The sequence below is a fragment of the Lucilia cuprina genome, chromosome 3 (genome assembly GCF_022045245.1).
Source record: "Lucilia cuprina isolate Lc7/37 chromosome 3, ASM2204524v1, whole genome shotgun sequence".
NCBI lineage: Eukaryota > Metazoa > Arthropoda > Insecta > Diptera > Calliphoridae > Lucilia > Lucilia cuprina.
The window spans coordinates 11,665,537-11,678,143 of NC_060951.1; the positions used below are offsets into that span (position 1 = coordinate 11,665,537).

The 12,607-nt window shown below is 31.4% G+C and overlaps 2 protein-coding genes across 3 annotated transcripts in view; one reads left to right on the plus strand and one right to left on the minus strand.

The window, feature by feature from the left end:
- The window catches only part of LOC111681455 (protein IFH1), a 39,623-nt gene that overhangs the window by 11,069 nt on the left and 15,947 nt on the right, over positions 1 to 12,607 (plus strand). The window lies entirely within an intron of this gene.
- On the minus strand, positions 7,891 to 12,584 carry LOC111681456 (NF-kappa-B inhibitor alpha-like). Of its 2 annotated transcripts, none has more exons than XM_046945858.1 (2): positions 12,518 to 12,584; positions 7,891 to 9,028 (listed from the first exon to the last, which is right to left on the minus strand). In XM_046945858.1, exon 2 carries the CDS (start codon positions 8,940 to 8,942, stop codon positions 8,388 to 8,390), a length of 555 nt encoding a protein of 184 aa, XP_046801814.1. In that variant the 5' UTR covers positions 8,943 to 9,028; positions 12,518 to 12,584; the 3' UTR covers positions 7,891 to 8,387. The 2 variants fall into 2 exon arrangements, with proteins under 2 accessions (XP_046801814.1, XP_023299007.2); XM_023443239.2 differs by lacking the exon at positions 12,518 to 12,584 and adding an exon at positions 9,148 to 9,305.

The following is a 12,607-nucleotide window of genomic DNA, read 5'->3' on the forward strand; positions in this document are numbered from 1 at the left end:
ACTTTTTGCAATTTCTACGATATTAAACCTAGAAACATGTAATTAAGTATGTATGGCCAGGATTAAGTGAGGACCCATGAAAGGGTACTTTTTGGTACTTTTTCATTCATCAAAAGGTACTTTTTGAAATTTCTATAATATTGAACCTAGAAACATGTTATTAAGTTCGTATATCCCGGATTAAGTGAGAACCACTAAAAGGGGACTTCTTGGTACTTTTTCGTTTTTCAAAAGGTACTTTTTACAATTTCTACAATATTGAACCTAGGAACATGTAATTAAGTTTGTATGGCCCGGATTAACTGAGGACCCATAGATGGGGACTTTTTGGTACTTTTTCGTTCTTCAAAAGGTACAAAAGGCTTTAAACACATCATGGTGAAGGGTATATAAGATTCGGCACAGCCGAATATAGAACTCTTACTTGTTTTAATAAGAACTGTTTTAAGGCTTTCTACCGCTTACGCTCTAAAGTATTTACATAAATCACTTATAAATTCGGTCATGCCCGACTATACTTTTTACTAAGTAGTTTAAAAATAACTTTCTTTATAACGCTTTAAACACTCCAAGCAAAGAAGTTAGACTTTATAATAAATCATTGCACCATAGGAATTGTAACACATTTACAAAACTTTTATAATTAGCGCAAGTGTTTGCTAATGTACTTTTCAATTTTCCAAGTCATTAAAATTTTGCTTTAAAATATGATTTTAGTTTTCTTTCATAATTACACAAAGATTTTTTTAATTAATGTTCTTAAATTAAAGCCGATTTAATTAAATCATATCAGATTAAAGGCAATTTAAATTACATATAATAATGGGTAGTCTTACATATGTTAAATATTAAGTTAAAAAGATTTTTATTGTTAAGTCAGAAAAAAAGAAAAAGAAAAGAACAAATCGAATAAATTAAAAATGAAAATTATATATTATTTAGAAAACAAAGATTACAAAATATTTGAAGGGTCTATCAGAACTTAGCAACAAAAGGATCTTTATTTCAATGTTCTTAGTACCGACATGGAAAAAAAGGACAACAAATGTAAAAATTATTTTAATACCCAGCCTACACGCAAACATTTTTAAAAAGGACACACAATTACATGTGTAAGTTTAAGTGTGTGCATATGTATGAATGTATATACGATGCCTACTAAACGTTTCCGTAACCGTTAAAATAAAAGAAAATGAAAAATAAACCTGGCATGAGAGTGAACCAATTATGTTTCTCTTTGATTATGAATTCAAGGTCCTTAGAAAATTGTTCGTTCAACTAACTAAAAACAAGCAGACAACAGTATATTTGTGGAACTTTAGTCCTTTGGGGTTTTACCTTTTTTTTAGGAATTTTGTAGTTTTTTGAATATAGTTTATTAGGGGGCATTTTGATTTTTAAAAATTTAAAAATTGTTTTAAAACTTTTTGAGTGATTTAAAAGCAGTGGCACATATTACAAAGAAAAATGAAAATATTAAAAAATTTTAATAAATAGTTAATCACAAAGAAAAGAAAAACGCCTTAATGTTTTTTAGATTTCTTTGTCAATTGTCACCTGTGGCCTTTAATGCTAGACTTTGTGATCTCCAGTGTATATTAAGTAATTAGTGACATTAGGTCAACGTAAAAATAAAGCATTTTTCGAATTAATAATATTTACAATTTAAAAACATTTTTAAATCTTTTTTTGGGAAACTTTTGATTTTTGTGTCTGAGAGAAAGAGAATGAAATATCAACCAACTCTCTCTCTTACATTACTCAGCAGTTCGACAAAGAGTCAATGCATACGAAAAAGACAGTAATTTCCACTAATAGTTAACCACCTGGATGATCGTTATTCGTATGTTTTGGGTCATTCGTCACGAACGTACCCTTTGTAATCGAGAATGAAGACAGTCGTCACTTTAGTGTCCTCTTTGTAAGCGGAGCGGATACAGTCGCCTCATTACTGTCCCCAAGTAACCTAGAGATTATACTCTTTAAAGTAGGTTTTTTGTTGTACTTCCGAAAGTAGTTATTTTACCCATTTTTTGGAGAAATGATTATTACTTTCTACTTATATGCCACCATCTGGTTGACTCAAATTTATATCTTTCCGGTCAGTCGTCGCATTATTGTTCCATAGTATTCTAGAGAGTAGACACTTGAAACTTTTACATTTTAGTTCCATTAATATCATGACACCTGGCTGACTCCAATTCGTATGTTTTTGGTCTTTCGTCACAAATAAACTTTTTGTAAACGAGAATATAGACAGTCGTCACTTATGTGTCCCCTTTGTAAGCGAGAGCGGAGGCAATCGTCTCTTTACTGTCTCTTTGTAGGGTGTAGAGTGACGATTGACTTTCTCGTAGGACAAGCCCATGTTAAAATGGTTGGTCACCTGGGTAGTCTGGTGGCTAGGGGCCACCACAATTGGTAGGTTAAGTGGTCAGTTCGGGACTGTCCCGTCGAACTGCTGGGTAAAGTCAAAACATTAGTATTATATTATTATTATTTCCTAGCAGTTCGACGGCACAGTCCCGAACTGACCACTTAACCTACCACCTACCTACTGTCTCCGTTCCCGCTTACAAAGAGGACACTAAAGTGATGACTGTCTTCATTCTCGATTACAAAGGGTACATTCGTGACGAATGACCCAAAACATACGAATTACGATCATCCAGGTGGTTAACTGGTTAAATTCAAGTACATTCTACTTGAGTCTAGTCAAATCGTACTTAACATACTTTTGAAACCGATTCAAGTACGGATTAATCGATTAATGGCGAAATAGACAAATCCGCGTAATATTCAATTTAAAACAAATAGAAACGAAAGTAAGAAATGCCTTCATTATTGGAGTATAGTCTTCGAAGATTAAGACCTTTAGACCTTCGAACTTAACAAAAATGATTTGTTTTGTGTCAGTAGACCACCAAGACGCCAGTAGGTTTTGCAAACTTAAACGCATTGCGCTGCAAAAAAGTCCAAAGTCAATAAAAGAGGTTACTTTCTAACAAATGGTCACTGACAAGCAGGCCAATAGGATGGTATATATCACAGGAGAAGTAGTTCTGGTAACCCACTAAGAAAGGGCCGGTTCGACATACTTATGTATTTGCATCGCACCATATCGAGATCTAGTTATTCTCTATATTAGAAATATCCTCACTCGGGCGAACTTTTTCTAGGCAGAAAACTAAAGCGGCCCTGAAAGTCGTCGCTGCTATTGAGAAAGCAGATACCAACTAAAACCACATCATCTTTTTCTCAAACTTTGTAAGAAACTGTGAGGATAAATGCGTCTACTTCTGCTTGTAGTGAAAATTCGAAAATAGAAGATCACAAAAACCCAGGTGTTTTATATATTTTGTGCAAAGTGAGAACTAAATTAACGCTATAGGAGACAATGCCAGAAGTTGAATATATTTCTACTTAACCAGTTGTTAAAATACTGTATTGTAACATGATTATATAATCATAGTATTATCTTATGATAGGTTTTTTCGAATCAAATCGCCTAGAAGAATGAACTACTTACATAGACCTTCTGAAGAAGTGATTACGGTTTAAAATCTGTTTCGTATATTGGCTTATTCTCCATCGTTTTGATTAATTTTGTCCCAACTATATGGTGCTAGATTCGGAAAACTGTAACTCGAGACGGTGACTATTAAGGTAGACAGTACTACATCTCTCAAGGTTATCAGAAGAAATGTAATATAATAGAAATTTCAATTTTGTTCATTCCATTCTCCAAATAAGAAGAGTATAACCACATATTTTCTAAGAATTTATTCAGTTTTTCAAGTGCTCAGAGTGGAATATCTGAATACAAACCTCTTTAACAATTTTCTGAATGCCAAGTGAAATCAAAGTGGACAAATTAAGACAACTTTAATTTAATAATATTGACTGATTAAATGCTATAAATCTTAGCATTCCTCACTTTTTATTGAAATTTTTCATTGGGATATGTTTCATTTCTGTCAAAATATAAACATCCTTCCTACGCATCATTGATTTATTTGCTTTTATCAATGTGTGTGTTTTGTAATTTATTACCTGATAATGTGAAATTAGAGTTTATAATTTATAGTTTAAATTTATGTGATTTAAAAGTAAAGACAATGGATTTTAATGCAATTTCTTTACACTGATAACAACAAAGCACAGACAAAGGTTACTATTTCGACACTATTGTTTAACAAATTACAAACAAAGGAATGTAAAGCGAACATGGCTTTAATTGAAAATATATTTTTATTACTGTATTACAAGATGTGCCATCAACACCTCTAGTCTGCCAAGATTATAAACTGTTGATGATCAAATAAATTCTTGATCTTTTCTTGGAATGAGTTGCCATGAGCACCAGGCAAACTGGTCTACGTTTGGCCAGTTACCCACATGACTTTGTCCAGGCTGGTCAATTGACTCAGATTCTTTGGGATGGAATGATTTGATATGGGGTCGATCCAAAGCACCAGGTAATCTGGTACTACGTTTTGCCAGTTGCCCGCAAGATTTTATCCTGGCTAGTCAGTTGGCACAGGTTCCTTCAAATTCACGTACACAGAGGGAAAAAATATACACACCTGGTATCAAATTGACAACAAAGTGCTTATAATTTTTCAATAACATCCATTGCAAAGTAAATACATATGTACCTACTACAGCGCTATGTAATGTTGACAACACAACTTTGTGCTGTCGTACGTATACACATATACTTTGACAACGTATGTTATTAAAAATTATAAGCACTTTTTCTTATTCTAATTGAGTATTCAATGTTTTATAGTTGAAATTTATTTGAAATAATTTTTCTTACTTTTTTAATAAAACTTAATACTTTAGGTTGTGGGCCCAATATCACGTTGATTAAATTGTCGTAAAAATAATAAGAAAATTTTAAATGTTGGGAAAAATAGTTTAAACATTGAAAAATTGTCGTTATCTGGTTTAACGCAAATTGAACGGTTGAAAGGTCGTAATAACTGGGAGCAATGGAAGTTTGCCGTGAAAGCTTTCCTAGGAATGGGAGGCTTGATAAATTCGGTACTACGATCAGAACAGGATGTTTAGAAAATCGTTATGCACGATCAAAACTAATTTTACTGGTGGATCCTTTATTGTTTGTCTACATTCAAGATGCAGAAAAGGAATTTGGGACAATTCATTAAAACCTTTGATGATTCAGGACGTAGACTAGCGTCTATAAGGCTGTTAAGAAAACTAATTACAACAAAGATGGAAGATTGCAGTTCATTGGAAGATTTTGTAAACATGATAATGTCAACATCAAACAGACAAAAAATCAAGTTATTGGAAAAGTTTTGCGTACTGATAATGGTACTGAGTTCTGTAATCGACAAAGAAATGAAATTATTACTTCCTCCGGTAACATACATCAGACAACTGCTCCAAACACACCAGAGCAAAAACGGTTTGGCTGAATGAATGAATCGTATCATCATTGAGAAAGCTATTGATTCAAGCGAATTTAAACAAAAAATATTGGGTAGAGGCATAATACATCTGTGTATCTTATAAAACGTTTCATAACAACTCTACATCTGAAAGAGTTTGGTGAGGACGTAAGCCAAATTTGAAACATTTCAAAGTTTTTGGTTGTATGTCTATTGTGCAGGTTCATAAGGAAAAACGAAAGAAGCTTGATCCTAATGGTAATGAATTTTTATTTGTTTGTTATTGTGGTATATCTAAAGCATACAGATTTCTTGATCATAAAACGAAGGAAATAACAATTAGTAGAAATGCAATATTTTTGGAAGGCAATTGTTTTTCAAAGATGCTTGTAAAGACAACAACAATAACAATGTTTTTTTAAATTCCATTCGATCAACCGATTCAATCAAAGATATCTAAGTTTAACAACATTCCTGGAAAAGCTCATTGGGTTGCTGTCAAACGTGTCTTCAGGTATTTAAATAATACAATAAATTTAAAACTTGAATTTTCCAAGGAAGAAAATGGTAAAATAACTGGATACGTAGACGCAGAAATGATCAAGATAACCGTCGATCAACAAAAGGCTTCGTTTTTTATTTCAAGTATCCGTAACATCTTGCAATTCAAAAAATCAAGCTACTGTGGCACTATCTACTACTGAGGCTGAATACATGGAATTATCTGCAGCAGGTCAAGAAGTAAAATGTCTAAATCATTGCACTATGAAATATATAAAGAAAACCCAAAACCCTGGTAGTTATGTTCAGACAATAAGTTCACTATAGCTTTGGCACCTAACAATGTATACCATGCTCGTTCCAAACACATTGACATTCGTCATCATTTTGTTCGTGTACTGGTTCTTAGTAATATTAAGTATACAAAAAAATCATCTTGCAACTTATCCATATGTTCCTTAGCATATGGTTGATCCAGTTACGGAGCACCCGGTCAAAATAAAGATGGTCTAGGGATTGGATAAAAGTATCAGTGTGCACGTTACTAGCGGCGCCTTCGATGGCAATGCATACCGATAGTGTATATAGTTTGCTATCAAAGGATGCACCTATGTAATGGACAATTTATTGTAATGAGGTTTCCACCGATCGTCCCTTTACATAAGCATGTTGCTTAAATTTTAGGTCTTTGTCGGATATACTGCTTTTAACCATACTATCGACTATCCGTTCAAAGGTTTTAAGTAGGAAGGCCGTAAGACTTATCGGTCGATAAGACTTAGGTGTCGCATAGCTAGGTTTCCCTGGTTTAGGTATAAATATTACCCTTGCATCCTGTCATTTAGTGGGGGTATATGTAAATGTCAAGCATGCGGAGACAGATGTACGGAAACCAGTTCCGCCTCCATCTGTAAGAGTGCCGGGAAAATGCAGCTTTATATGGAGCAGAGCTCTAGATTGCCCCTTTAAACATATCAGATGTAATTACAATTTCCGTGTTAGCCTCCCCTTGCTCCAATATCGGTTTATCTAAGTCTACTAAGAGTTTTACCTGTTTACAGAAAACTTTACGAACAATTTCCTATATTTACCAAGTTTACTACGATACTCATCCCGGTATACTGCGGTCTTTTTACGCCATGCCCGGTTAAATAGTTTGCGAAGAGTATTACCAATGTTCCGGATCTCTTCGGATACCAGGGATTTTCGTGGGTAGATTTCCGTAGAGGACGATTCAACCGAGGCACTTGTGAACATTTCTACTTTGGCGTCTATGTTCTCTCTATTTCGACATTGAAAAGTGTACTGACATAAACGCTTCTTTAGTAAGGAACCGAACATTGTCCAATTAGTTTTAGACTTATATTGTAACTTTATCGGTTTTGGTGGCGGTCGAAGTATTTTGAATCTTATGTACCGATGGTGCTCGTCCGAAATTCTCCAATCCTGAATTTGGTTTATAATTTCTTCTGAACATATAGTTATATCTAATACTTCTTCTCTGATTCTAATGACGAAGGTAGCTTTATAACCTAAGTTCGATGTGATCAAATCTTTAGTATTAAGGAAATCTATAAGGTCTTGTCCTCTGCGATTGGTGTTTCTATTATATTGAATCTAGAAAAATTAAATTAAATGTGTAGAATCGGAATTAGGTGAGAACCGAAAAAAGTGAACTTTTTGGTACTTTTTTGTTTTTTAAAAGGTACTTTTTGGATTTTATATTATATTGAACCTAGGAACATGAAATTAAGTGTGTAGAGTCGGAATCAGGTGAGAACCGAAAAAAATGAGCTTTTTGGAACTTCTTTGTTTCTTCTGTAATAATAAACTGACAGTACAAAAAACTTCCCTATAAAAGGGAAGTTTTTGGTACTGACTCTTTTTTATAACACACCATGGTGAAGATTCGGCACAGCCGAATATAAAACTCTTAATTGTTTAAATTTATATAAAAACAAAATTATTAAAGAATATAGAAAATTTGCGTTTTATTACATTAAAAAAAAACATTATTATAAGGGTTTTAGTAACGTATAAACAGAGTTCATTCAATAATGACTTTTATAGAAGCATTAATGAAGCGCATAGATGTAGCGGAGATCTAATAAAATAAGTTGGTATTAAATAAACGCTTTTTGGATTTAAAACTTACTGCTTCTAAGTGGATCATCTCAAACAAAAACAAGTACGATTGTATAGTCTGACATTGCCGACTATATGATACCCTACACCAGTTAGTATGTTAAAAAAGTGGATAATTTTAAAAAAATGAACCATGTAGCTAAATCGACTCAGAAAGTGATTCTGAGCTGATTGGTATACTATCGTGGTGTAGGGTACTTTAAGTGATTTCAGATTATAGTCTCCCTTACAAAAAGCAGTATTTTTTGCTGGGATATTGTATAACGTATTTTTAATATCACACTTTTTTCGCCTTAGGCCAGATCTTAGTCTGTGGTCAGGTCATTCCGTCAGTTCTTCATCTGTGGTGATTTGATATGGTGTTTTTCCACTATAGTTCGCTTGGTTGACACTTTCTTTTATTTTATCAACAATAATATTTTCAATATTCTTAAAATTATTTTCAACTGCCAAATGTAATATTGAATTACCCGAACCCAAGACTTCTTTATCTAAAACATTAACTTTGAATTTTAAACAAAATTCCAACATTACTTTCACTAATGTCGGAAGATTTTTTAAAACGGCTAAATGTAAAATTGTGTAACCATTATGATCGTAAACATCAAACATTTTTCTTAAATTTTTTATTAGTTCCTCTTTGTTCAATATGTCATTATCATGGAGATTATTTACTGATCTTAATAATCGCTCGAATTCTTCAATACATTCTTTATGTTGTCTTTGTAAAGCAACGTGTAGTGGAGTTCTTCCATAAAAATCCTGTTTGAAAATTGGACATTTTAAAGTAATTAATTGATTTATATATTTTGCTTCATTAAATTGACACGCCAAGTGAAGAAGATTTTCCCGATTCTCATTTAGTGCTGTGGACATTTCTTCACGATATAGATCATTTTGTAAATATTCTTGAAATAGTGAAAGATTATCAGCGTAAACTTTGATGAAGTTGATACAAAATCCTGTAAAGATATTTAAATATTAAGATACATATTTTAAAACCATCTATAGAACTTATTGCATTTATGGTGAAAATGGCATTTTAGGTTTACTTTAAAATACATTATATAAGTATATATACCTTTTCTTAGCGATTTATTTAAACGTTTGATTTGTTTTTTCATTATTATTTCTGATCGTTTTTTAGCACAACGATAATTTGTACTATTTTTTATAATCGACAATCGATTATTATTGTTAAGTGACTATGAATTACTAAGTACTGCAAGTGGCAAACAGCAAATAGGAGCATATATTCAAAAAAACAAAATTATGGGGAATTTCCCTTATATTGTGATTTTTAATAGTGTTGCCATAGCGAAATCATATGGAGCAAAGATATTACATTTCAGATTCAAAACAACAAAATTATGGGGAAGATAGATAGATAGAAAGATAGATAGAAAGATAGATAGATATTTAGATAGATATATAGATAGATAGATAGATAGATAGATAGATAGATAGATAGATAGATAGATAGATAGATAGATAGATATATAGATAGATAGATAGATAGATAGATAGATAGATAGATAGATAGATAGATAGATAGATAGATAGATAAATAGATAGATAGATACATAGATAGATAGATAGATAGATAGATAGATAGATAGATAGATAGATGGATAGATAGATAGATAGATAGATAGATAAATAGATAGATAGATAGATAGATAGATAGATAGATAGATAGATAGATAGATAGATAGATAGATAGATAGATAGATAGATAGATAGATAGATCGATAGATCGATATATAGATAGATAGATAGATAGATAGATAGATAGATAGATAGATAAATAGATAGATAGATACATAGATAGATAGATAGATAGATAGATAGATAGATAAGATTTGGTTAGAATCAGTTAAATTCAAAAATAAACATTAAAAGTTAAATTTTAATAATAATTCAAAGAAAATAAAATTAATGATATAATTCGTGTTTAAAAAATAAGAAAATTATATGAATACACACATATATAATGAAAACTAAATAATAAACTGCTTCAATTTTGTTTAAAAATAGTCAAAATGGCAACATTGTTAACTTGTGCAATTTTTTCATTAGTAAGTACACAACTTTAGGAGAGTTCTAGTTAACCCGGTGTGGTTCGCTATCCTAAAAATAATGTAAATAAAATACATTTAATATTTTTCGTATTTCTTTCCCCTACTGCTTCGTCAAATTTTCCCCCGTTTTCGTATGTTGTCCATATAAAATTTGAGGACTGTAGCTGTTATAGTTTCTGAGATATATGTCGGCATGCCATCGCGCCCAATTAAATTTCAAAATTTTTAAGTAGACTTTTGTTAATTACAGAACTCATCGTGAAATTTTCAGTGGTTTAGCGTCTTATAAGGTACAAATAAATAAACAAATACACTGCACTGATTTTTTTTTATTTTATATATAGAAGAGAATTTTTTTCAAAACAAACACAATTTGATAAAGAAAATTAAAGATGATATATACATACTTATAAAATGTAATTAAATGTTTATTTTTCGTATAAATATATTTATATCTGACTGTACCGATTCTTATTAACACTTCAGTTTAATATATATATCTGCTACAGTAAAACATGTTATTGTTTTAGATATTTTTTAAAACGAAAATCGCAGGTTAGGTTAGTTACGGAAATGCGCTGGCTCCAGTAAGTACATATGCTGAAACCAATTTTTGTGATATGGAACCCATAATGTCCAAATTTTCTTTTCATAGATATACAATGTTTAGAACCTGTCTTTCTGAAATTTAATCAGAATAGTTTTATTCCCAAAAGTTAATTCCGATTTAATTGTGGTAACCAAAGGGAAAGTATGCCACCGTTTTACTGCTCCCTCCGTATGTTCTACATACGTCTGAACCTATATTCACTAAGATTACGCACTGTTATTATGAAAAGGCTTTTAAAATGAACCTAAGGGATCTATCCATAAGTCCCCATATACAAAAGCATCTACTATTAAAAACTCATGTTTTTAATAGTCAATATAAATATTTAATTGTCAATATAAATTACAAACTTAATGGAGAACTTTAATGCATAATGCATACTATAGCGTACTATATTATTTGAATCAGAAATAATATAAGGGAATTTCCCTCATACCAAATCATTTTTAGTTTATTTTTGCATTTCGCGTACGTTGCCGTTGACTATTTTAGCAAGTTTACATTTCAAACAAGAGAGCTGCATTCACACGGCACTTTCTACATATGAGAGAGTAATTTGATCTAATCTATATACATATGTATATATACAAATCAATGTATGTTTGTTTGTTTGTTTGTACCTTACAGGAGGCTAAACTACTGAACCGATCTTCTTTTTTTGCTGTGTATTCCTCGATATCTGAAAGGAACAATAGGCTACTTTTTGTTTTGAAATTTCAAGTGGGCGAAATGCCACGCCCACATTAAGAAAATATTAAATCTGTATTTTTAAAAAACATAACAGTTAGAGTCCTCAAATTTTGTCTGAGCCACTTTAGTGTCAATATGATTATTTAAGATAAAAAGTGGGCGGATTAGCAATAGGGGGCGTGGTACCTCCCACATTAATTAAATACAAAAATTAGGAAACCATTATTGTTAGAACCTTAAAAAATTGCACGAGTAACTTTAACATCCATGTAAACATTTTGTGAAATAAATTGGCGGACTAAATAACCATGAGGGTTATATGAGAAACTATTAGAGCTAGAATCTCTATATATGAGAAATTATTAGAGCTAGAATCTGTAAATTTTAATTGATGAACTTTGACATTCATGTGAACATTCAGAGAATAACATTCGGTCTACAATGGGGTGCTTTGCGCTTCCTATATGTATTAAATACAAAATTTCGTTTATCTGGGAAACTAATAGAACAAGATTCTTTAAATTTTGCATGAAAAACTTTATTATATATATATGTCAATTTGGAAAAAAAAACGGCGTACTGTGAGTCCCCATATGAATTAAACAGAATGATTCTTATATCTGAGAAACTTTTAGAGATAAAATCTTAAAATTCTACATAAAGAACTTTGACATTCATATGAACATTTAGAGAATAACGGGCGGACGGGAGTCTTGGCACCACCTATATGAATGAAATACAAAATTTCGGTTATCTGGGAAACTATTAGATTTTTTTTAAATAGTGCTAGATTTTTAAAAAAATCTAGACTTTTTAAAAATAGTGATTTAAAAATCAAAAACACAACTAGGAATTAGAACGAAAAAAAAGAAAAAAAACTTATTTTTGCTTTATTATTAAAAATAATCCACATTTTTTACATATTTTCTACTGCTGTAAGGTGTCATATGGTCGGCCAGGCCCGACTATAGATTCGTACTCGTTCTATATTCAAATTAAATATTATTTGCACTTGAAAGTATTTTATTTGTATTTATATTAAAAACGTAAAACTATTGACAACATCTTACCTTGTTATGTCCTGAACTAATAATTATAATAATAATTATATCAAACACAGTTTCAGTTTCATGACTGTGGTTATTCTTCTTAGGTTGATA

Excerpts from the sequence above, each read along its gene's own strand:
- LOC111681456 (XM_023443239.2), bottom strand. The coding sequence starts at position 9,190 with ATGAAAAAACAAATCAAACGTTTAAATAAATCGCTAAGAAAAG. Across the intron at positions 9,029-9,147 it reads AAATAAATCGCTAAGAAAAG|GATTTTGTATCAACTTCATC; the intron begins GTATATATACTT and ends ATATCTTTACAG.